The 26496-nt window shown below is 38.6% G+C and overlaps 1 protein-coding gene across 6 annotated transcripts in view; it reads right to left on the reverse strand.

Moving 5' to 3' along the window:
* Window positions 1–1332: 1332 nt before the first annotated feature.
* cald1a (caldesmon 1a) overlaps window positions 1333–26496 on the reverse strand; it is a 79777-nt gene continuing 54613 nt past the window's right edge. For 5 of the 6 annotated variants that reach the window (XM_042511404.2, XM_042511403.2, XM_042511401.2 and 2 more), the window contains 9 exons: window positions 25467–25734; window positions 22337–22474; window positions 15530–15573; window positions 15221–15296; window positions 13765–13905; window positions 13495–13590; window positions 9927–9995; window positions 6744–6780; window positions 1333–3031 (listed from right to left, as the gene is read on the reverse strand). In XM_042511404.2, the coding sequence (XP_042367338.1) occupies window positions 3018–3031; window positions 6744–6780; window positions 9927–9995; window positions 13495–13590; window positions 13765–13905; window positions 15221–15296; window positions 15530–15573; window positions 22337–22474; window positions 25467–25734 (883 nt within the window). In that variant the 3' untranslated portion in view covers window positions 1333–3017. Of the gene's footprint in view, window positions 3032–6743; window positions 6781–9181; window positions 9234–9926; window positions 9996–13494; window positions 13591–13764; window positions 13906–15220; window positions 15297–15529; window positions 15574–22336; window positions 22475–25466; window positions 25735–26496 lie in introns of all 6 variants that reach the window. The other variant, XR_015775467.1, reaches the window with a different exon arrangement.

The raw sequence follows: 26496 nt of genomic DNA on the forward strand, positions 1-26496 counted from the left end.
CTGCGTCTACTCAGGTGCTGTTTAGGTGCGCTATTTTTAGCCTCCTTAGATGGGCTTGTCCTGATTTAGAATAGATCCATGGCTTGTCCTAACAGAACTTTTTGGGACACTCAAATTTAAGGTGGCTGATATACAATGACATCATCATCATCATTATTGGTATTCATAAATAATAATAATACATGAATAAATAATACTAGCTTTTTATATAGCACCTTTGAAAACAGTTGTTTACAAAGTGCTCTGACAGACAAAGCAAAGGCAGAAACTCAGGGAATAATAAAATTAACACGCCTAACGAGAAAGGTCTAGAACGGTCATACAAAGAGGCAGAAACAAAAATGCGTATACAGAAGGTCAACAAGAATAAAGCAAATAAAAGGAATAAAAGTAATCAAACAGGCAGCTCTCCAAAGACAGTTGAAGCACTAAATTGATAAAGTTTCAGAAAATATGAGAAAAATTGCAATAAATTGGGCGTTTGCAGATAGGAAGTATTTTTTATGGTCTTTTATTGCCTTTTTTGTTCTATCATAGTGCACCACCTATTAAACCACTTGACAACTGCAGACCTGGTTTTGTGGCACATGTGCTGTATTCCACTGATATGACATAATATGGCAATCTTTTAATCTCTTTGTGGATAATCAACTCTAAATGGAACTCTATCAACTCTAAATGAATCCCAAAAGTGGGTTTTAAGGCTATGTTTCTCAATAATATCCAAAATCACACCATTTATCACAACCAGTAACTGTAAAATATGGTTATTTGTGGTAAAGGGAGGGTCATGCATTTTTACAGTCAGTCAGGATGGCTCAAGGAAAAACATTTCTAGCTCCAGGGAGGGTCATGATATATATATATATATATATATATATATATATATATATATATATATATATATATATATAAACAAAATGGCACCCTTGCCACCTCCTACTCTGATAAAGACAGAACAACCCCTCAACCATCAGTGTTTTCAGTTAAGCTATTAAATAGAAAATTGGAAATGTGGTGAAGAAAGAAAAAAATGAAAACTAAAAAACAAACAAACCTACAATGGCTTTGTGAAAGATAAATAGAAAAGAAAAAGAAATTGTTTAATTTTCTTCCATCGAATGATTGGTGGTAAAATGTTATGCTTTGTTTTTCACCAGCTGATTGGAAAGAAAATCATGAAGCTTGTACGATAACCTTTCACTACATTTTATCATGGCTCCATAATAAGACAACTGTTTCAACACCCTGTACCACAATGGGTATTTGCAGAATATAATGCGTCCTATAGTACAGTAGAGTGAAGGAGTTATGAAAGGAAACTTAACAATGTGGAATACCTCAATGTCTTTATTGCTGTTGTTGAGTGAAGCGTACAATGTTTAAAACATTCATCCAGTTGGAAACTGCCCACTTGTATGACATTGGGAGTGTTAAGAGAGGCTACAGATAGTGTGTTTTGCATAGGCTTTGCGCTACACAAACAGGTGTCTGGTTAAACATGGAGGAAAAAAACATAAAAATGGACACTTGTAAAAAAAACAAACAAAAAAATGGCATTATGAAACCACTGTATTAAAAAAAAACATAAATGTCACATTAAATCACACTTAAAATATTTTGGTCAAGCTCCCCTGCTCTTTTCAGGAGCCATGGAATGTGATTGTCAGACTTTTGAGCAGTAACACTGATCAATTTAATGCCCCGGCAAATTCATATTATCAAGGCTTGTGCCGCGCAAAAACTATGAAAGGGAATGTGCTACTTAAGACCACGTCAGTGAAAAAAAAAACAAAAACAAAGATCACAAGTCTTAATATCATACTGAGTTGCATTGAGGCTATTATGTACTGTACCTCAGCTGTCATAAATGTTTTCATTGCAATCATAAGGCCAGAAGATTTACATAGTGGTAAATATCCTTGTATTGTACGAGTATCTTGCTATAAGCGTAGGCACCCTGATTTTACTTTGTATGCCCTCAAATAGAAAATGATCGCTGAGCCTTAGAGTGTGCATAGAGGCAATAAAGAAGTTAGTAGAAGTTAAGGTAGATTTAAAAAAGAGGGTTTGCAAACTTCCTACATTGTAAAACCTACAGCTTTTAAGCAGCCAAGGCACCACGTGCACCTGCTTTTAAAGAGGAATGTCTGAAGATTTTAAAGTGATCGAACAGGTACAAAAGCTACAAAAACAGCTGGAAGTAGAAAAAGACAAAACACATTAAAACATAAATTAAATGACATAAAGGATAATAAAAGTCATAATGGCCTTCTGAATATTCAACACTCCTATCACCACCAAAATTAACTGCCAGTTGGTTGAACAGTTTCTGGATACGAAAAAAAAAAAGCAAAAATACTTTTTGTTATGAGTATAAAGATGTTATATACGATACAGTATGATAGGTCATATTCAAAAACATCACATGTGCTAACATATATTACTCAGACCATTGCTGCACTATTGGTAAGACATAATAAAAGTGAAATCATCTAAATTCTAGAAGTGCTTATATTTCTATCCTGAACTGGTGAACGTTGAATAAAATAGCAATGTGTGAAGCTTTTGCTTTAAATATAAATAAAAAAGAGATGGAAAATGTACTGTATGAGGGAGAGAAGTGATTTCATCCATCTCTTTGGAATGTGGAAACTTTTAACTCTGTCGCTATCAAAACTGTCGGCATGGAGTGCAACAGATAAATCTAAATTGAATTCTTTTTTAACTTCCTGGCAGGATTGTAGAAAGTAATTAGTAATTACAAATGTCCAAATTTCACAGCATTTTGTTTCTTTTAGAAAGCAAAAATTATTGTGCAAAGGCACTATACGTGGTGACCGTACAAAAATATGTGATGCTGTTTCCGGTACAGTGCTCACACAGCGTCACTCCTGTCCCTCCGTTTTCTTCGGGGTCCCTCTTGGGAATGTGATCATTATTTGGTTCTTAAGACAAAGTCAAAGGAAGAGTCTTGGATTGTCGTGGTCCCCAGCTTTAGTGGCTCCTTCAAGACATTAGTGTCCCATACCTGCAGAGAGACACAAAACAAGTCCATCAGATACTTTACTATGAGTCTGCAGACAGGCGTGGGTTAATAACTGATTCAAACCAGGTAACAAACACCACAGGCAGTTATTATGCAGTTTAAAGCTGGGGTAAGCAGTTTTATTTTGGCGTCCTTGGGCAACAATCCCATATTGTAATTCAAGTAGTCTGAGAAAACACTAGACTCTGCACCTCCTCTTGGCTCTGTTTTTAGACTTTAGAAAATCTAGCCTGTAAAGGGGGACTTGGGCTAATCACAAGTCATTTAAAAGAGAGGGTTTTCTATGTATCCCCTTTGACAAATGTAGATGCGCTTGCATGTTGCTTCAGTGGAGGCCTGATTCACTGGCAGAGGATTCTGCATTGGAAATTGCTATTCCATTGGTGAAAAATACAAAAAACAGAGGACGGATTTATCAAAAGCAGAGTCTAAAAAATAAGAGTCTGACAATAAAACAAAATAAAACATGTCAATATTGGCGAAGCCTTTCAGATATGGAGAGAAAATGTCGCTTTAGCCTTCTGATAAAATGAGGCAAAGGCTAAAAGCTGCAGCTTCAAGTTCTCGTTTCCATAACTGACGTTAGCTAGAGCCTCAGGTCAAAGTGTGTCCCTGCTTCACTCCCCATCGCCCATCGTGACTCCTGCTGTAAAGATCACTTTGAAGATGTTTTGATATAAACTTTGAATCGAACTTCATTTAAAAAAAGACCACCAGTTCTTCTTAGTTTTTTAAAAAAAAAACAAGCATCAAAATAATACCTTTGGTTTCTGGGTCCTAATTCTTAAAATGTTTTTTATCCGTGAACAAGACAACAACCTTGAGAGGGATATTTTGGGGGTGTTTGCTTGATTGACGGATGTACTAGACAGTGTTGGTTTCTGCTTATTTGCCCTACTTAAGTGTCACCCAAACTCCACTCAAAACTTGCTCAAATTTAGCTAAGCTGGCCCCAAGAGACTGACAAAATAGTTGTAAATATATAAACCCCAAATCAGGCTTGACAGTCTGAAAACTAGACTGAAAACTGCAGGACGTCATACATACAATATCTTCATATGTTTTTTATATACATTTCTGGCTGTCTGTCATTTTCCAAACTGCTATAATATATTTTGAATCAAGAGGCCAAAAAAAATCTTCCTTGAAAGTTATCATTATAAATTCAATACAGCCAGAGGCTTAAATTTCCAAAGTGGTGACCATTATTTTGGAAGTTCTCTATTAGAGCCAAGCATGTGGAGAGTGTGAGGCTGCTAACTCGCATGTGGTCCAATTGTGGTGTCAAATGTCTGTAAGGTCCTGCAGACAACCACCAGCAAGAAATACCAAAACTACACAAAGCCTCAGTCATCCTCTGAGTCAGACTGTGACGGTGTGCTAATCTCCAAAATGCCAGCTATTAATGTGACAAACCAGCCTGACAGGAACAATGCTGCCAACACTCTTAACACAAGAGGCAGGACTGTGGTCTGAGCAACACAAGTGGATGTGCACACGAGTGGAACAGCCGAAAGGTTTGAGTGGCGTCAAGACGGCTGTTGAGTGGCTTTTACAGAGGTGAAACTGGAGTGTATGTACAGTGTGTGTGTGTGTGTGTGAAGCTGTGCGTGGACATGTACAGAATCCCTCAAGGCCAAAACCCTTCTTCTGCCTGCTGGGAGAACAAAAGGAGGACGAGACTGCACTCACATCTGATTTTAAAATAGCAAGCAATGTTTAAGTGGCATCCTGAAACACTGTGGTGCAAAAGGCCAAACGGCAAACTGAAAAAGGCCACAGTGTAGGCTATGATGGGGTCAGTTATTGGTTTTGTGACACATGGCGTCGTATAAATCAAAGAGCAAATGACAAGATGACACACCTAACGAGAAGGCCAATGTCTGAAAAAAAACCCTGCTGTCTTGCAAAAGTGCTAGGACATTTGTTCCACACAAAGACTGTAAATATAGAGGGACGACGTGTCTCCACTTCCTCCCACAGTACAAAAATAAAAGCCAAAATATCCCAGATACTGCTGCTACCATCTTGTGCTGATGAGGACATTTGGATTGAGTTCCCACCATCCCACCAATCAGGAGGAGCGCCACTGATCACATGCACACTGACTGGCACACACAGCTGTCAATCATAACACCAGAAAGCACAAAATAAGTACTTTAACCAAATCAATCACAGAATCAAACACTTCAGCAGTGTGATATTATGTGTGTGTGATAAGAATGACCTAAAATGAAAACACATCTTAGGGAAAAATGTATTTGATGTGTACTTTTCAGGTGGCTGTGGCTCAGGAGGTAGAGCGGGTCATCCTCTGATTGGAGGGTTGGTGATTCCATCCTTGGTCATCACATGTCAAAGAAGTTTTGCGCAATATACTGCGCCCTAAATTGCTCCCGATGACTGTACCAACAGAGTGTCAATGTGTATGAATGTTTCAAAAACTGAGTAGCAGGTGGCAGCTTGTTCTGCAGCCTCGGCCACTAGTGTGTGAATAGGTGAATGTGACTTGTGGTTTGAGTGGTCGAACTACTAGAAAAGCGCTATACAAGAGTAGATCCATTTACTTAAATTTTTTACATTCACTAACATGGAGGAGGGCGGGGTTCATGTGCCACACTGTAATCAACCACCAGGGGGCAATCAAGATGTTTAAGCCTGACTTTGGGGAGCTTTCCAGTCATCCGTCATATCCAGCCCATGGTCACAACACACACAATTGGAAATGGTTTCTGGTGGGAAGCCAGTGAGGGATCATGTGCTTTTCGCTGCACTTGATGCTCCTACTGGTGGACTTAGATGCCAGAATGGATATCTCTGGGATTTGAGGGGAATATCTTGAACTTCGATGCACATTGTGTACTTTCCCAGTAAAGCTCCTCTCTGACTCAAGAAAGAATTGGCAGAGGTCAGTAATATTCTTGGAAAAGGACAAGTGGTTGTCTACAATCTCTGTCCTTCTTCAGGCTGTCTACCGTCCCTTTAAATTTAGCCTATGGCTGAGCATATAATATCAATATTGTGATGAGAAACTACATATTGTCTTGGATTTTGGATATTGTGATATCATATTTGATGTCTTTTCCAAGTTTTAAGTAATTTTCTGAACTTTCGGACTCCTCTAGCTGTTCTTTTATTTGCCTTTACCTGCTTAGTCATTATATCCAGATTACTAATGATTATTCATTAAAAACTCATCGTGTAAATATTTTGTGAAAGCACCAACGATATTGTCCCTATATCAACCATGAGAAATCCGATTTAAAAAAAGTTGCTGTATTTGATTTTTTTCCCGTATCCCCAGCCCTATCTCTGTGAATTGTCAACAAGTAGGTTGTCTAAATGCTCATAAAAGCGTATTGTTATTGTGCGGTTTAAAACTTGCCGCTCATTTTTGTCATTCTCATGTTTTGACTTCAACTAAAGGTTTAAGTGCTCTGCTATGAGTTGAGAAAAAACCCTCTATTTTGGTTTCTGAAACCAACTAGAAAAATGAAAAAAAAGCACTGTGGGCGAGTTAAGAACGAGGCAGTGTTTCAGAGGTTTTAAAAAGTTGACATTTTGGAGCCACAAGTTCACCCTTCAACTGCAACATGCCTGCAACATGCCTGCACACCCATTTATTTTTTGTTTTCATGCACACACATTCACAAGCTCTGCAGTTACAAGCTTCTGGTGTCTTGTAATAACTCACCGTTGGCGACTGATTTGGTCTCCCCTCTGCCTGCCACCTGCAAGACATGAAGACGCGAAGGTAACAAAGTGGTAAAGATGAAGACAGATAGAAAAAGTGAGCAAAACATACCTGCAAACCCTCCATTTGAAGCACCGAGTGCTTATAACCACTTATAACCACTTCTGATCTAACACTTTCACCTTTAAAGATTAGGCTTGGGTGGGATCACTGTATCATGGTATACCAAGGTATTTAGAAATCCTGACGGTATCATTTTCGAAACTGTCAAAAACAAAGACACTCCTGTTTTTATTAAACTCATATGGACAGAGGTCAGTCTGGAGGAACACGCTGCTGAGAAACATGATGACTACCAGTGGTGGGGATGACATTACAGGACTGTGATCAACTGGCTAGCCACGACAGCAAATTTTCACACTGAGCTCTGTAAATTTGGGGATTATTTTGACCAAACCAGAGATGGTGATTGCTGTAAGCTTGAACTCTGGTGTGCAGTTGTGTTTCTTTGTTTAATGAGGATAACAGATTTAAGAATCTTTCCTTTCTTGACATTTTGAGAGTTTATGTATTAGACTGATAAAGCTGAGAACACTAATAGAACATAGTAGTGAACATAGTGATGTAGGGGATGTAGGCGAATTTTTCAGACACCTCTCTGGCAGCTCTGCTAATTGTGCTAAATTTATGCTCTTATGTCCATTTAGCAAGTTTAGGTAGGTTTTTGAGGTCTGCTTTGGACAGCAGCAGCGTGTGGCTATGAGTCACTCATCGGGATTTAAGGACTCTGGTAAGAAAAATAGAGCAGGGTGTGCTTTACGGTAAATACACACCAGTGGGTCAGTGGGAATAAGAGGTGCCGTCCCATCCCTGCTGTGGATCACTGCTATATGCCGTGCAGAGGCGGCTACAATTTGCTGCTGCCCTTTTCAGGAGGAGCAACTATGCAGCTGTCTTGCTGAGATTGGTAAGTATTCCAAAACTGAAAGCTATGGATAACCAGAACCATGCTGAAACATGGACAGTTATAAAAAGACGCAAAGAAGAACAATGCACAATTTAAGGAGCTGATGGGAACACATTTCACTGGAGTTGTACGTCGTACAAATCCTTGTGATAAATCAGTGACTGGCTGGGGGAACGCAGCACACAAATACCAGCATAACGTATACTCCAGTGAAATTTCAGGAAGATATATAAAAAAAAAAGATACCACCCGAGCCTAACGCAGACTCTTGAATCAATCGCTGTCCTGATCATTTTGCCTTCCCTGACATCACAGCATAGTCATGGTTAGCTAATGACAAGGCCGCTAACCACTACCTTTCCTGTCCAGGACCCTTTTTACGTCAGTGCAGACCACCGCCTGGTGCCCTCCAGCCCAGCTACTCACTGTGGCGGACCACAGCCTGCGGTCTGCACTGCAGCTGTTGGCTGCAGGAACACACTACTACCAGCGGAGGAAGGAAGGAAGAAAGAAAGGAAGGAAGGAAGGTTTATAATAAAGTAAGAGGGTAGGTAGGACATCTTTATCTTTTTTAAATATGGCTTTTCACTTCTACTAAGCACTTCTACAAACACAGCATTATCTATGTATAGAAATAAAGATAAGACAATTAATTCATGTCAGGTACAGTCAGACTTGTTTGAAAGTGTGAGGTGATAACGGTGATTCAGTGATGCCAAACTGCCATTGTGCAACTCAGCAAGGCGTCTCGCTTGTAAAGAATGCTGTAAACAGTTTCTCCATTAGGGCAACATAAAGTCGAGTGAAGTTGGGGCTGAGAGTAGTGATTTGTGGTTGTCAGAAGAAGGAACGGTGATGTGATACAGCCATGTGTGAAAAGCATTCAGGCCGCAGTTGGACAACAGGCGCGCTGTTAAAGGTTTTTTTTTTTTTTTTAACTACACAGAATTTATGCTGAACTGTAATCTGCTGGATTTTGTTGCATCAGCTTTTACAAGTTCTGAGTGTTAATGGAATCAAGTGGAATGCTTTAAAATTGGTTTTATTGTGGCTTCGTTGATATGTTCTCTTTGTTCCTTTTATTTCACAGCACTTAGAACATTTGGCAAGTTTCGGTCCTAAATGTGCATTTTGGAAAGCAGCTGATGTTTATTACTCTATATTTACAAAATGCAGATAATTACATCCTCTTAAATGTTTTGACTTTGTGGGAGAAGAGACCTGTGCCAGAAACCATACAAATCATGAAAATGTAAAACAAATTTGTCAAATCATAAATATCTAATTTGGACCCAAACTCTTAGATATTATCATTAAGATTAAAATAAGCAGAAGCGTCCAACCGCAGCAGAACAGAGTACAGCTTTGCCAACAACATACAGTAGAGCAAAAAGTCGGCAGCGTGACAGCAGGGTGTGAGGTCATTCTGTGATAAGAGCCTTGAAGAAATGTGGAACAGTTACTCGTTTACCTCTCCAGGCTTATTCCAGATTTAAGGGTGAGGTCGACTAGCTATGAGAGTTCTTTAAAACAAAAGCAAACACAAGTGATTGAGATTATTTCAATACTACTACGCCATCTCTTTTACAAAATTCTCCTTATTGACATCTGGAACACTATGAAAAAACACTTAGTAGACCACAAACCAATTTGGCATGGTTAAACTTCATCTGGATGCTACTTTGATTTTCCCCTGATGGTTCAAACTGGTACTCTGATCACTGTACAAATTCCTCATCCAGGACTCCCACACATTTTCATGGACAACATTTCAAAACTTTTCCATGACTTTTCAATAATCCATAATGAAAAATGTTTTTTTCTTGCCCCACTTGCCTGATATTTTTCCAACACATCGAATTCAAATTGTTCAAACATAACTTCAGCTAACTTGCATACATGAGGGAACCAAGGAGAAAATGAAGAAACATTATGTGTTGGAAAACAAAATGGTACAGTTACGTTACATCATCAGCTTCAGGATATATGTTTACTGTTATGTTACATTATGTGGGAGGTTTTCCACGAAAGATTACTGGAACAATTTTCATTACAAAAAAACTCCAAAATTCTATGACTTATGACTTTCCTTTCCTTTCCCAGACTTTTCCAGGCCTAGAAAATATGATTGTGATATTCCACAACTTTTCCAGGTTTACTGTGACAGTGGGAACCCTGCTCATAATGACCCTGATGAATAAATGAATAATAGCTACCTTGGTTGGAGAGGCACCTTTGTTTTCCCATAGACTCCTCTTGTTAGTGACGTCAACGGGCTTCAGGTCCTGTCAGAGAGAGACAGAAATCAAAAGGCTTCAGAAGACAAAGCATCATACCAGCGGTGCCCGGCATTTGTAGGTCAATTTGAAAATAGTTGACATTTTGTGGCAATGGCAGAGCACCTAAAACGTAGAGGAGAAGGAATGACAGAGGAGGACAGAGAGCTTGAGGGATGAGAGCAGCGGTTGACAGACACTGTCAAGTGGAGAGGTGCTTGTCTGGAGAAGGTGGAAAATAGCACTCTCACTGAGGCAATCCTCTTTGAAAACACTCCATCACAATGCAAAGTACGATTCAGGCACGGGAATAGAGAAAGTTTCGGCAAAAGTGTTCCAGTTTTTGAACTCTAATGAAAATATTCAATGTTGAGCCAGCCATTAAAAAAATATGGACAGAGGGCAACCTTTCAAAATTGGGCCCCTCATCCAAGGGCGTAGGCTTTGTTTTAACATTTGGGCGAGGGGCGGGGGGGGGTAATAATTTTACACATTATTACTCGTTCTTTTTCATTTATCAGACCACACATTTAAATGAGCTATCATCTCAATGTATAAATATGTAACAAGTTATCAGGAAAATTGGAATGAAAAGAAAGAAAAACAAACAAATCACAAAAAGCAAAGCAGAACAGAACAGAACAGACAAAAGCAAACAAAAAACATGTGCATCAGACAAACTGCTTGTAAAGATGTGTGAGTTTGCAGGTCCAGGCCTGCTTTCGCATAAGGCATTTTCACACCCAGGAAACTTTTTCATAGTGCCAAGAACCCCCTTTTTTATTGTGTCTGCTCCACAAAAACTAGGAATGATTGTTGCTCTTAGAACATCATTTTATGAGGCTTTTTTAGCTCCAATTTCGGGGAAGGTACTCTCCCGGTACAGGAAGGAACCATGAGTGATGTAAGTTGACTGGTCAAACAAGAAACCACCGGCAACCACTGTTTTTAAAAAACCTGTTAGCTGTGTGAAAAAAAGGCGTGATTTTGACTCATCAAAGCAAAAGTGATGGTACCATACTAAACGCCGGTTTACAGTATGTGATTTCAGCATTCCTCTTAGCAGTGGGAATGCAAACACAAAAAGCAAAAAAACCCGTAAAAGTATTTCATTCTCAAGGTAGCTCCCCAGAACTGTTCCAAAAATGCCTATAATTTATTAATAGGTTCCAAGTTTTATAGAATCTCTAAATGGAGCCTTTGGGAGCCTTTCTTTAATTCCTTGGCTATGTAATGGGAGGTAACACCCTTCCATTTCAGCAAAATGTAGTATACTGATAATAGAGAGGAATTGAAATCTTCTGGAACTGAGAATATAGCAAAAATAACATCTGTCTAATAAATGGTGGCAAAAATGGATGACCAGAAAAGTGCAACACCACAGCTTATGGTTGATGGTCTGTGGGGTGGACATTCTCTCTTGGAAAAACTTGTATTTAAAGTTTCCTTTCACATCCTCAGTCTCTCCTGTGGTGTGTTACCTATTTGAGCACAAGCCATAATCCGTGACCAGGAAAGCTCTAACATAAATATTTGGTTGAAATATGAGTACGAGTGAAGAGAGGCATGATATGCTGGCGTTCAGCCAAACACGTTAGCGGGACAGAAGAAAAAACACTCTGCCGGCAAAGCTTATGATAAGCACACGATAACATGCTTAAGTGACACTGTATACCAAACTCGTGCCAAGTCTACAATATCCACTTCATGGACTGTATATGTATATTATGACAGATGTAAAAGTGAAGCAGAGTTATGGTAGTTTTACAGGGTTTTTTAAAATAGTTTTAATCTTTATTTCAACTTTTATTATTGTTTTCAAGTCAGTTTAGATTTAGTTGGTTTCCAGAGTGGGTTTGCACATTTTAGTTTAGTTTTTATTATTTAAAATGTTTAGCTTTAGCTCGATATTCTTAGTTTTTGTATTAGTTTTATTATGCATGGATGCCTCCTCAGGCTTGATGTGTTTACAGATTTATCTAAGTAGACACAGTACAACCAAAGACACTTCCTGTATATATATTTATTATTTTTATTTTAATAAGTTTTTTAAGTACACAATCTCAATCTGCTTTTTTTTTTTTTTTTTACACCTAGTTATAGTTTTTAGTTTAGTTCTCCATAATATATAATACCTTGAAGTGGACTGATGCAAGCTCAGACACTTTATGAGTTATTTTCCTGTGTGGCCACCAGGTGGTGCCAGACAGATAATATCCCAGCCTGACCTGCTCCACTGCATCATTTGAAAATTATTATAAAACATCTACTGTACAGAATCAGCAATAACTCTGACATTATCATCATCATAACAGTACTGCAGGGCTGATAGAAGAGTAAGAGTACTGCTATTTATTATGAGATTGGTGGTGTTTGCTGGAATAAATGTAGCCCACATGGTACAGGATCACTGTACCCATGAACAAGTCACTGTTGAATCCTTAGACAAACCATAACTAATACTACTACTAATATTGCTACTTCTACTACTACTACTATTAATAATAATAGTGAGCTTCAAAGTAAATGTCGCATTAATGTTCCAAGTTCTGCCTTGTTACTTGAAGCTCCTAAAAAACTGGTTTCTGACTGTAAGTATTTCTTTGCAAAATTTAGGGAATGTCTGTTTTTTCTATGTTTTTTTTTTTTTTTTTAAAAAGGGAGGGGTAGTTCAAAAAATGATGGTGGCAATTCAAATACCTTTCTTAAGCATTGGGGAGGGAGTTCTATTTTTCTATTTAGATTAGGGGAGGGACATTTTGTCATAATTTGTTTCATTTCAAAAACCCTCAGAACCCCAAAACCACTAAAGGGTTTTAAAGGCATGCTTTCTTTAAAAATCACACCATTCATCATCTATCTATGAAATCTGGTTATTTATGGTGGAGGGAGGGTTTTAGAAAAATGTAGCTCTAGGGAGGGTCGTGATATAAAAATAAATAAATAAAGTACAGTCCCTTCACATTCTAACTAAATACACAAATAATTATTTAAAAAACCTTTAGGTAATATTTATGAAAAGTTTAACACTCAATAACTAAGATAATTTGCTTCTTCAGGGGCGTGTGGGTGTGATTTGACAGAATCTGATTGACGGTGACCAAACAACCCACCAACTGTCATCAGATTCTGACTCAAATACTGCTAAATCCTGATTGGAGCGTTGTGACATCACAGTGTCCTGCCCACCTCAAATCAGTGACAAGAACACAAATAAAAACAACAACAACAAGAAATACATAAATCTCATATTTGAAAGAACCAAAAATATTTGTGTGTTCATGTTAAGAAGATAATAAAGACTTTTTTTCAGAGGCCTTTCAGGTAGATGTTTAGATATTTATGTGTAAGTTGAAATATAATAGTATAAATCTACATGTATATAAAGATCACTCGTCTGCTCTGAAGCTGTTTTTCAGAGGCGTTTCTCTTCAGGCCCCTGAGCTGTACAGTAAATCTACTGTACTTCCCAGAAGCATCGACAGGGGCTGCTGCGACGACAACCTACCGTTGGCCTTCCTCCTGACGTTTTGCCGCTCTCCGGGGTTTTATTCAGCCAGTCGTTAATGCGGCCCGCCACGCCTGTCTTCATCACAGCTGCTTCCTGTTTGGATAGGGTCATAGGTCAGCTAAGCCTGGTCGTCATCGGCAGGAAGTGCCAGTGAATTGGGCTCTTTCCTCTCTCTCTCTCTCTCTCTGTCTTTTTTCCCTCTTTCTGTTCCAGTCATGCACAAAGTTTCATTAACTTCCTCACATCCTTCACTACCTCATCTTTTACCTTGAACGGGCTCCCTCCTCCTCCAGGTGAGCCGAACACATTGCCTTTCTCCCACATGCTCTTGATGTTGCGGATGCTGTCGGTGACCATGGGTAGATCCACCGCCCCGGAGCGAGGGGATCGAGACTCCTTGTTCTCTCTCTGCAGAGACAAAGTGCTGGGTTTAAACTGCTGAATAGCAGGGATGGCTGTTCTGATTGAAGCTTAGATATCTGTCTTTTTAGAGAAAAACCCACATAAGCTTGCTCATAATAACAGTGATGAATTCCTGCTGTGTTAAGGATGGGTACTTTTAGGCAACTTTTAGACTCAGAATAGCAACCAAAATCAATTTTAGCATACCAAGACTGGAATCAGGTCAGAAAATTGATGTTTCGTAACTAGATTCTATAGATTTCTCAGGATCCTGTTTCTCAAATCCGATAACAAATAGTCCTTTACATTATTAACAGTGTGACACATGATGTTGACGTCACATCCAGGATGACTTTAAACCCGTTATCTGGCTATGACAGCAGAGTTTTGTTCTCTAGAACCACACATTACTTTTAAAGAAGAAACTGATTTTTTACACAGAGGATCCACAAAGACTGAGGGGATAGTTCACAAAACAATTACGTAGCTTTTGTTGCTTCTGCCCAACCTTGACAAATAAGAAAAAAGAAGCTGTGTACCCCTAACTATGCAAATGGTGTCTCAGTGCTCCTGTTCCATTTGCATGTATTTAAATTAGGTAATATGGAAACTTTTGGTGCAAAATTGTCCCCTTTATAACAGTCATATTCATAGAGACCAATGCTAGTATCCACATGCAGATACAGAGAAATTAGAGAGTTCATTGATAACTGAAGCACATTTAAATTTAAGGTTTTTCCCTCTCTGCCATTGTTTGGCCCACTGTGTTGTCGGTGCAAATGCAACATTGAAAACTGCAATAAGATGTGCAATATCTTTAGTGAATCGAACCTTGAGGCAGGGTAGAGTGGTTGGAGGTGATGCACAATTCATGGTGTGGTAAGTGTCCACAATCCAGTCCTGTGAATACACTCAAGAGCTGGCTATTTAAATATGAAATATTTAATATAGTCACTTATTTTCATGGAAGATGAGGAAAAAAGCCTTTTATGAGGATAAAGTTAAACCAGACTAATTATTTCTCAACTTCTGCTATTTGGTTTACAATTATATCTAAAATATGCGAATAAATATATGTCATTGTTAAATATATAGGAGTACATATAATGTTTCAACCAGTGGTTTCTTTTGGTCTTGTTAAATTTTTGATGACTGACATATAGCTGTGTCTTGTACAGTAATCCCAAGTGGGATGGGGTTAATGTTACGCATGCACGGAAATTAAAACAAACAAACAAAAAAAAACAACCTGAAGTCACAACAGTGTCATGTGTCACTAATGCTGACGCCACACTTTTTTCAGAGTTGAAAAAATGCCAACCTGAGCAGCTGAGGTGTACTGCTCCAGCCTGTTGTCTATCTTGGACACCACAGGAGAATGAGACGTCTTCACAGTGCTGTTGGGCAGAAGCAAATAGTTAGCATACACACAGCATGGGGTCAATTTGGATATTATACACAGTGTGGTCAACCATTACATCTCCGTGCCTTGAGAAAAGGACACTTGCACCCCGAGTCTGGGTTACATTTTTCCTATTTGCAGAACACAACTTCAAGGCTTGAATGCTCCACTAAAAGCTGGGAGAGAAAAAAACATGATGTGTCGGATAATGCTTAAGTATGTTCTTACCTCTTCTGTGCCGACTTGTTCAGGAACTCTGCCCTCTCTCCAATCTGTGGAGAAAAGTTATGAGAGCTCTAGGTTACTACTGTGTATAGGGGTCAACTATAAAATGTAAAATAGCCACCTAAAAAAGTTTCATCTTAAAAAATGTTCTGATGTGTGCTATATGGAGAGTATTTTCACTGCTTTGCCTTTCCATCAGACAGTCCCTTCCACCTAGATAGCTGTAAACAACTTCAGTCTCCCATCTATGCTCTCTTCAAACACACCAGACTCCATTGACAAAAATAATAATTTTAGTTCACTGAATATATAAACTGCTGGTCTACTGCTGCTTCAATTAGTTAGTTATTTCGTGTTATTGTGTGACTTTGGTGAATCAGAAGCAACCCTTTTTTATACCAACCTGCAAAACCTTTTTTTCTTCATGGAGTCTGGCTTTGACAGCATGATTTTCCCACTGGAAATAACTATCTGACAACATGTTAAATGAGTGAAAATATTCTAAGTATAGCATACACTTAAACTGATACTGATGTTTTTTAGGTGGGACTTTATTTAGGTGGCTAAAATACATTTTGTTTTTAGACACTCATCCACAGTAGATTGCTTTGCTTCCATGTCAGACTCCAGCTTGCTTCTCCAAAGTGGGGGTGTGCCAACTGACATCTACTGTATGTAATTCATTGACTATGGATAAGTACCACATACAACCCCAGTAAAAAAAAAAAAAAGAAAAAGAAAAAAAAAGAACTATGCCTTTAAAACTCTGGAGCGACGTCTCTTTTCATATTGCTGTTCTAAGATGCCTTTCCCAAGTATTTAAACCTTTAAATCCTTAGCAAAATGGTGATTTCTTTCAAAAACATGGGAATCAGGGCAACAAGGCAATTAGCAACTTGGCAAGAAATGCTCCACAGACTGCAAGAAATTAGAGGATTTAGAAAATTATTTTCAAAAGTTAGGGAAAAATGTCAAGGGAAAAAAGATAGGGAAAAACTATATTTATATATAATATATATGTGTGTGTAAGTGTGTGTGTATATATATATAATTACACATTTAAAGGTATGTTAAAATCATTACATAGGTTTTAAGCACTTCAAGGTAATTTCCTAATTTATTTTTTAAGCCTTTTTACCTTAAAAAAAAACCCAACTAATTCTCAGGTAATTTTGTTGTATTTTTTCACTAGTTATCATTTCTTTTTTGTTGCTCATTGCCCTCTTGCCATGTTTTTGCTAAGGTTTCAAAGGGTTAATACATACTGTGGTGATGTTTCACGCATGCAAACATCACTGCAACACATTTTCCTTCACTCTTTAGGAGACTTAAAACAGATGTTTAACCCAACCCTCCTCTTGATTTTCATTCTTCTATTGTGTCTATATTGTTTGCTTGAGTATTTTCAGTGTAAAACTCATTGACTTGAGTTTAGAGGTCATTATGTAGACACACACGTGACTACTGGTCCTTAAATGGTTCATAACTTTAACAAGTGCCAATAATCACTGGGGAACAACATACTGCATCTTTTTAACAGTGGGTATTTCACTTTGTCTCTTTTCTACATGTGCTCAATAAGCTGGATTGACCAGCAACACACAATGTAACCGATTGTTCCCTCTGTCTGCAAAATGCTCTGAAAGACATGCACACGTACACACACACACACACAGACACAAAGGAAAAACAGCACGTTTTTTCCTATTTGCTGTTGGACTGTGGGAATCTCAGAGGATTGTTTATGATATACACGAAAAAGGGCTAAAAGAAGGAGCAACGCATGCGTTCCTCAGACGCTCACAAAAAATACTGTAAACGGACAAAAAGGAGAAACTGCAGAAAAAGCTCTCTCCCCCCTGTGAAAAAGGACCTTGCGCTCGGCTGCTACCGAATGTGGGAGTTCCCAAAATACTCCTCGACAGGAAATTCCCCATTCTCAGATGCGTTTTAAAGAGCCGTAGCCATCCGAACGCAGTTACAGTAATCCTGTTAACCCTAATCGCTTTCCTGCATCCCAGCAGCCTGTCCTTCATTCTGTCCCTCTGTCCTTCTCTCACACTGTACTTTATCTATCGTATGGAGCAGGGTTTTGCTGGTTTACTGCTGATAACATGTAGGCGAGCTCCTGGGACTGTGTGTTCCACTGGGAGGTGATTGCTGATAGCCAGGCGTATTTCTCCAGTGTAATAGGAGCCATGATATGGCAGTTGTCGGGCAAAAAACACGCATAAGAGCAAAAGGCGATGAAAACAATGTATGTTCCCTAAAACATAGGTGCGATATTGAAATAGACTGTTGACAGGTTTCAAACAGCTGCACATAAATGGATCTTGAAAATATTAAATTTACATGAGAAATAGGAAAAACTGATCTATGTGCTGCTGTTCAGCTTTTATTCGGCACTAGCAACATAACACTGAATCCATTCTCATTTTTCATGTTCTTTCCACTGATGTGGCTATTAAGACATTGCACATTGTGTGCAGTGATAACCAAAATACTTTTTAAAGCTGCACTAGTCAATATTTTCTTAAATCAACAATGACTGTGTGAAATGTATCACTCATAGTGATAAACCACAGAGAATTATCACCCAACTCTACAGTTTCCTGCAGCTTTTTTTTTTTTTTTGTTTTTTTCCAGTTTTCAGCTCATTGTTTCAGTTTTACAGAACTGCAACTCCATTGTTTTGGTTGGTTTTCTCAGTTCTCTTTCAGCTCTGATAAACTGCCTGTAAACTACCTGTCAAACACCAAATTGCAGACAAAGTTAGCGAGTAGCTGTTTGAATTGCGCCATATATCAAACATATGATGTTTAAGTCAACTTTGCAAGTCAAGAAAGTCACAGTGTCATAAAACTGTTCAAGTATCAGGCTGTGAAAAAATGTAATAACACAAGTTGTGTAGGCAACATTATTTCTGTCTTGCTGAAGCTATGATGCCTGTGTGTGGTTTATTGTGCAAGACAAGAGATGTAGGTCACGCAGTTCCACACAAAACTAAATGGTTCAATGACAAACCTACAACAAACTATGACTCTCTTGACTTGAAAAATGATCCTTTAAATTGACAAACATCATTGATATAATTCACGAAACATTTCAAATGGAATCAGAAAATTACTTGTCCCTCACTGTTGACAGCTGTATATATTCTGAAATAATGTCCCATGGGAGACACCAAAAGTGGAGGGACTCTATAAGGAGACTGAATGTCGGATTTAGATTCACCAAGAGATTAGCCAGGGTTTCCCACACATACATTTATTTGTGGATGCCTGCAGTAATGAAAACATCTGCTGCCAAAAATGGATTTGATTTTATATTTTTGGAGTTCGACTGTTCATAAGGAGCACTGTTGGAATATGTATACTGTACAGATACACATTGCATCACACTCTCATAGTGCAGCGCACACTCTGGTCACAGATGGAGCAGCAGAACATCAGGGGCATTGAAAGTGAAATTTAACTGTTCTTCCTGTTTGGTCTAAAAGTTTGCATTTATGCACAGCAGCTGCTCCTCTCATCCATCAATCTGACTAAAACCCCACCCCGCGAGTGACAAACTGCTGCAACGGAAAAATAACTAATGGAGAGCTCCACCTGTGCTGCCTTCACGGACCCTCAAAACCATCAAATTCATAAAGGGGACCCAGATTGATACGAAGGGACACAAACGCATATAAAAGACAAAAATAAAATAGGAAAAAAAATTGCTGTCCTCCCACTGTCAACGGAAAACATACACTCAAATTCTGTGGGAAACACTAAGTAAATGAGCAAATGTTCAGCCATATAATAATAATCAGGTGCATATATTAATGTTGTGTTAAAAGCTTGTTCTACTGCGACCAAGTGACCAAAAAAAGTTTCATGTTGTTTTTATGATTGTCTATACATGGCATTCACCTAAAAGCAATGATCGCAGATGTCAAAAAATTATCTCCTGCTTAATGTAGAGTGTGATGAAAAAAACAGATCTAAAGTTGACAGATAAAACATACACTGCAACTGTATTACAACGTGGTAATACAGTGTCACAAAACAAAAAAAGACACTATATAATACTGCAAAATAGGGCTGGGCAATTTATCAATATTATCTTGATATCAGCATGCCTTTGCCCATTTAGTCATTATATCCACATTGCTGCTGATTATTTATTAAAAAATCTCATCGTATAAATATTTTGTGAAAACACTTATAGTCAACACAACGATAAAAGGGCAATATCAATATTGAGGTATCTGGTCAAAAATATTGTGATTTTTGATTTTCTCCATATCACCCAGCCCCACTGCAAAACAACTATTCATACAGAACATAGTGTGTAGTGTATGAAAAGTAAAACAGTCCAAACGCACACGCTCACACACAAATACAACTGTACCTACAGTGAACATCACCACAAAGTAAAGCCGTGTCTGTGAGGCGAGGGCAGTGGGGTAGAGAATTATAGTTGAACATTATTTACAAAACTGACCACAAACAAACAAAGTATTTTATTCCAGTACAATCAGAGCTCACACACCATTAGAGCCGAGCCTCGAGTCTGAAGTCTCACTGGGACGGGCCAGATGGATATTACTGCTAACTGTCACTAATTAGATTTTCTCCACTGGCTGAAAATCCCCCTCGAATTTCAGCGTGTGGGAGTTGGCTTTTGGCAACACTGGAAACATTTATTCACATTTGAGTTGATTAAACGTTCCTTTGCCGTGACAAACATTTATCTTTGGATGAGGCTGGGAGGGGCGCGCGCTGGGTTGATTCAGGTCTCTTTTCCGAGAGCAGAGTTTCTTGTGACAAACAGGTTAACATGTCAGCAGAATTTTCAAAGTGAGCAGTGAAATTAAATACAGAAACATTTTGCCAGCAGTTGACTTTTTTCCACATTTCTCCCCTAGTTCATCGAGGCTCTTTCTATTTCGGAACACCTTCATCTCAGTCAGATAACACTTCATGCAGAGAGCTAAAAGAGGTGAGAGGGGCAGAAGCGGGTCATCTGGCACTTAATCTCTCCAAATATTTTGAATGTTTAGCTTGAGCTTTGCTGCACTGCCGGATGAGTGGGATTTGCAGGTTTTGGAGAGCCGTTATATTGACTCCATTATGCTGACAACTGTATTGGACTGGATACAAATACAGACAGAAAAAAATACAACACGGCTAAACTCTTTTCTAGATCATTTTTTTTAAGTAATGGAATGAAATTTCTGTTTACGAAGAATTGTCTGATTAATTGACCACTTACTTAAGCCTTCCCTCGAGCAGCGATTGCCTAATCATAGCTTAGCAACTGTTGCCAGGCATGGCAGGCCTGTCAAGTTTTAAATTTCTCCACATGTTGAAGCTGTGCGGGAGGCTGTAGTAAAAGCAACATCCAAATAGTTTGGAGGGTCATACTTTTTTGTCATGTTTGTCTGATTAAACATGAGCTGGAAATCATTAACATTACTGGCTAACTAACCAACTCGTGACAGAATGCTACTTGCAATTTAAAAAGGCATTTACATATCTAACTACATTAGCTTGTTTGTATGGAAGCCCTGGGAGGCAAGGTAGATTTTTTTTCAGGATATTTTTTCTTTTTTCTAAAGTTTTTTTTTGAAAAAATCCTGAAAATAAAACAAAACAAAAACTCACTTGTTTTACAAAAAGACAAAAAAAAAAATTTTGTCACATATTTTCACAGATGAAAAAGAGGAATGAATAATGATTCTGAAAGAAATAATCCCTTTCACACAATTGGAAATAAAAAAAACTGATAATTAGAAAAAAAACCTCTTATTTTATTTTTATAGTTGCCTCTCAGGGCTTCCATATATGGGGTTACAGGCTTAGGGTGGTTTAAGTACATCCACTGTTTAGTATTTCCCATCTATGTAGAAGCTCCTTGGTGCTTTAATTGGAGCAAAAGGTAACATAATGTCCTGATGTTTATTGGGTTTGGGGAAATTAAGTTGCCAAATAGGGTTACATTAAAATGAAATAAAAGTCTGATCTTTTCCTTAATGATCTTGTAATACTCAGACTGACTACATCTGATATGGAATACAAGAACTGTGTTGTCTCTTTGTTTTTATGTTTTCTACACAGATAATACTGGTGAGGACTATATTCCCTCGGACATCTAGCTTCAGCTTCACGTCTTCTGACATGATGTATATGTTGTCGTCAACACTCAATCTTCTGAAATCAAGAACCCACTGTTAGAAGAATCACTATGAATATTTTGAGAGGTAAATCTACCACTATCATCCTCATTATAAACCGCATAAATGCTGTGCCAGGACTAAATACATACTCTTTTTAGAATGGTTTCAAATCACAGCTTAAGCATTGTCTAAATATAAATCAACCCAATAAGCTGTACAAAAAAATGCTTTTTAGAAGTGTAGGGATAAGGAAGGATTGACAGGATGAACATAAGTAATTTTTAAAATTTTTTAAGTTGTAAAAATAAACAAATATTGTGAGTTGTAAATACTGTATGTCCAACACTGAGCAAATTGTATGAATTATGGAGAAGGGGTAGGACAATATAAGTCTATACTTTTTGCTATTCCTTATCGAATCTGCAAATCTTTAATAATGCTTATTTCTGATGTTGATGATGAAATTGTTACATCTATTAATTTGATTTGTTAATTGCTTTTTATTAGACTTTTTTTTTACATGCTTGACATAAATGAACCAAACTAAATCAAATAACGAGTCAGCGGTCAATTGGCGAATAAAACTGCGGCGACACTCTGCTGCTGGATGCAGGGCAGAGGTGGGAGGTTAAAAATAGTAAACCGACCTTCAGAGAGGAGCCTCGAGGGCTGACGCACTTAAAGGGTCTGTCCTCCCCGTCCATAGTGTCCTCCACCTTCTGTCTCTTCTCAGCTGCCTCTGCTCTCCTCCTTTCAATCTCCTCCTTCATCTTCCTCTTCTCCTCCTGAGAAAAGACATAAGCAAATTTGAGCGCATTTTTGAATTAATGTAGCAAAACATTAAGTAGCAGTATATTTGAAGTTGACAGGGAGCTTCCTGTTAATTTCATTGAAGAATATGTACTGTAGGTGGCGCTCTGTTCTTTGCCAGCCATGCAGGATGTTGCAGCTCACGCTAACTGCCGTTTCTCTTGTATATTTACTCTAAACAATCCACTGTTGCTGCTGGAAACCTAACGTACGCTTCCTGTGTACAAGTGGATTTTCCCTGGGAACAAACTAACAGTGTTCAGAGCAGCAAATGCACAATCATTTAAGGACGGTGTGTGTGTGTTGAATGACTTTCACGTGGCTCATGTGTCAGTGCAATGAACAGCGTAAGCCACTGACATGACAGACAACCAGCAATCAGGAATGCAGCGGACCCAGACAATAGATATGTGCCACTTTCTAATTGATTTACTCACTTTATTTAATGAAGCAGGTCAGGAACAAATTCAATTACTCAGAGCAAAGTCTTATTTACAGTGATCGCCTGCCTCAGGAAAAAAAAAAAGATTTTTTTTTGGAAAGCTTGCGACATGCAGACTATCAACTGTTATTTTAAAACAATTAATGTATGAACCATTTGTACTGTATTCAGAAGAGGGCTGGTGCTTGGCAGTATATCAGCCCTCTCCAGCAGCCTTGTCTTGGTTAATTAGTCTCTCTGTATCTCTGGGCCATCTTTTAATTACAAACCAAAAGGCCTCATTAACATCACACAAGAGGAGAAGAACGGGGGCAGATAGCGAGAGACGGGCCGCCACTTTCAGAGCCAAGATCAACAAAGAAGACCAGTCAGGGTAATAGTAAGAATGCAAGGCCACAGAGCTAGCGGGCTGAAAAGGAAAATGGACGACACGGCGTGGCTGAATACAGATGTGAACACATAGGAAGGAGGAGGTTATCACGTTTGAGATACATAAGGATGAGGTCGTCATAAGAGGAGGCAGAAGGAATGACATGCATGAGTTATGTGTCGGATAACAGTGAAGTATGGCGAGATAATGTCACCGCCGCACTAGTATGACTGTGATGCATGGGTTTCAGCGCACACAGGTGTGAGGGCTAAATCAACATGAAGGTGGTGGTGTGAAAAATAAAAGAAAGAGGACATGGGTTGCGAACTTTATAGATATGAAAAGAAGAAATCAGCAAAAGAAATGAGACAAGTTTTAAATACAACCAAAATTAAAATAGGTCATTTAAAAACAAAAAGAAATTAGAGTAATGTGTATTTTAGCCCCCTGCATTAGTGCTCTCTGGGGCATGTGAAATTTTTGGTTCTAACCAAAACTAGTGCTGGTAATTTGATTAGTCCAATGTCTGTGTGGGCAGGCATTAAAAATAAATGTATCATTTTAAATCCTACGTCCACACAGGCAGTTAAACAGCTGGAGAGCTGACAACCATTGTCTGAGATGTGAGGGCTCTGTTTGTTACTCTGTTTCTAACTTTGCACATTACTCTCCAAGTAACTCTGTAAATTACTCCACATATTACTCTGTATGTTACTCCGTGTGTTACTCTATATGTGACCCCATGTGTAACTCAGTTTGCTGTCTGTAACATTAAGGCTGTACATTTCTCCCTTTCTTACTCCATATGTATCCTGTATGTTATGCACTACGTTACTCCGTACATTAGTTTGTGACTCTCCATTTTTTGGTATGTTACTTTGTTTGTAACTCTGTATGTTACTTTGTACATTACCCTGTATGTTATTCCATTTGTGATTCTGTATGTTACTCTGTACTTTATCCTGTATGGTCCTCAATAAGTTACTCTGTGTGTTACTCCATTTGTGAGTCAGTATGTACTCTGTACGTTACTCTGTTATTTACTCCATTTGTTACCCTGTTTGTGACTCGGATGTGACTCTGTATGTTATTCTGTGTGTTACTTTGTATGTTTCTCCTTACATTATTCTGTAAATCACAAGTTTCTCTATTTGTAGCTTTGTTTTTGATTCATTTGTTCTTAGAACATCAGTCCAGGGCTTATTAGCAAGATAAGCTAACTAGTTTCTGCCATAAAAATTTGTGAAAAGTTCCACTTTCCAAAGGAAACACAAACTTGAGCACTATTTGAAAGGAACTAGTGTTATTTGGGGTTTTTTAGTAATTTGTAATAACATATGGAGGTCGTCAGTGACCTTAAACTTGTGCAAATCTGCCATGTCTGTCATTGAAAATTAAAGCCATGGTAGTAAGTAAGTAGAAATTCCACCGCTAATGACATACAATATTTTGCTAAATACAGAGACCACGTTAGTCTTGCGTGAAGTGGTGCATCTGTGATTTGGGTTAGTATTTATTTTTGCTTTTTCTTTTTTTGTTTTCTCTGCACTTTTTTTTCTGCCTCTTTTCTGTTTGAGAATAATGGAGGCTGTGTTGGCAATTATAAATTAAATGTTTTACAGGATATTGGGAACAATATAGACTTTGATTATCCTGTGCATATGCAGCATACGAAACACAGACGTATGGTGCATACATCACTAAATCACGCGAGGTCCCCTGATAACACTGGTCCTGTGCGAAGACAGGGCTTTAACTGTTTGAAGAAGCGTTACATTGATTTAGGGGCAGATCTTAAATCGGCTGTACAGGCCTATGTGATCTAGTTAACAACGCACCATGGAAGCTGACAGCGGATCCCCTGAAACTAAAGATGCCTGAAGCTTAGATATTGTTTAATATGTCCGATAGCATTTGTATCTTTTGAAAAACATGAAACTGTGCACCTGTAGTATCATTTTAGTTTATATTTCCTAACACAAAAACTGAGCAGAATTAAAATTTCAGTTCAACTTCAAAAAAATCACAGAGAAGAAACTGGATAAAAAAGAGAATAGCAACGTAGACAGATAGAGCTGCATGGATCAAACAGCATCCATAAATTGACTGAAAATAAATAAATAAATATATATATATATATATCTGTCTTCCCTACCTCCTCTCTGGCTTTCCTCTCTGCCTCCTCCTGCTTTTTCTGCCTCTCCTCCTCTTCCAGCACCTTCCTCCTCTCCTCCCTCTTCCTCTTCAGCTCCTCCAGCTCGGCTTCGGCCTCCTGCTGCTTCTGCCTCATCCTCTCAAACTCCTCACTCTCTGCGTCGTCACGGCGGCGCTTCAGCTCCTCCAGCTTGCGTTCTGCCTCCAAGCGGGCAGCGTCGTCCTGGTCGTCACCCGCGGACACCTCTGGGGAACGCACACTGCCGCGACTGCGACAGACACACAAACACGGGTCAGAGCACACGTTCAAGTAACAACAGAAACAAAAACTGAAGAAGTAGGACACAAAGGCGGCTGACATTCAGGTTAACGCTTGACATTTGATACAAACTGAATATTTAAACGTACACTTTAAGGATTTATCTCTTTCATGGACAAGCAAACACACACTGACAAAAGCAAATGTGCACACAAACAAATACCAACAATCACCTTTCAAAGATAATGTTACAGCATATCTCAAGTTTCATTCAGTGTTTCACGCTGGCGACTGACTGCAGGTGACCCATGTCTGCAACACACTACTGCTCTGCTGCGGCTCACTGCAGAACACAAACAGCTTGTTTGCTTGAAAATCAGATTCAGACACACTTTTCAATTATTTTGCAGATGCCTCAGGCAACCTTTCTATGCTTTTATACCAGCGTGAGCGCCGAACGATAAATGTCAGACTGCAACATCAATAAGTTCCTGTCTGATTAAGCTGCCCCTTTCAGCATATGCACGCAGTGTGACATGTTAGGAGAAATATGAGGGTTTCTCCTCCATCACTTTCATGGTGTAATTCAGTAAATGCAGGACATATTTAATACCCTTTAAAATGTACTACATTTAGCTTTAATTTTATGCGATCAATCATTTTTCTCATAGCTATCTGTGTCTTTTCCTTACACTCCTGGATATCTTAATTTAGAAAGCAACACGAAGATTGGCTTGTTGTGTGGCTTAATCTTCTAAACTGACTTTTGTGT

Source organism: Plectropomus leopardus, chromosome 22 (assembly GCF_026936395.1).
Source record: "Plectropomus leopardus strain MGB_pleo_1.0 chromosome 22, ASM2693639v1, whole genome shotgun sequence".
Taxonomy (NCBI): Eukaryota; Metazoa; Chordata; class Actinopteri; order Perciformes; family Serranidae; genus Plectropomus; species Plectropomus leopardus.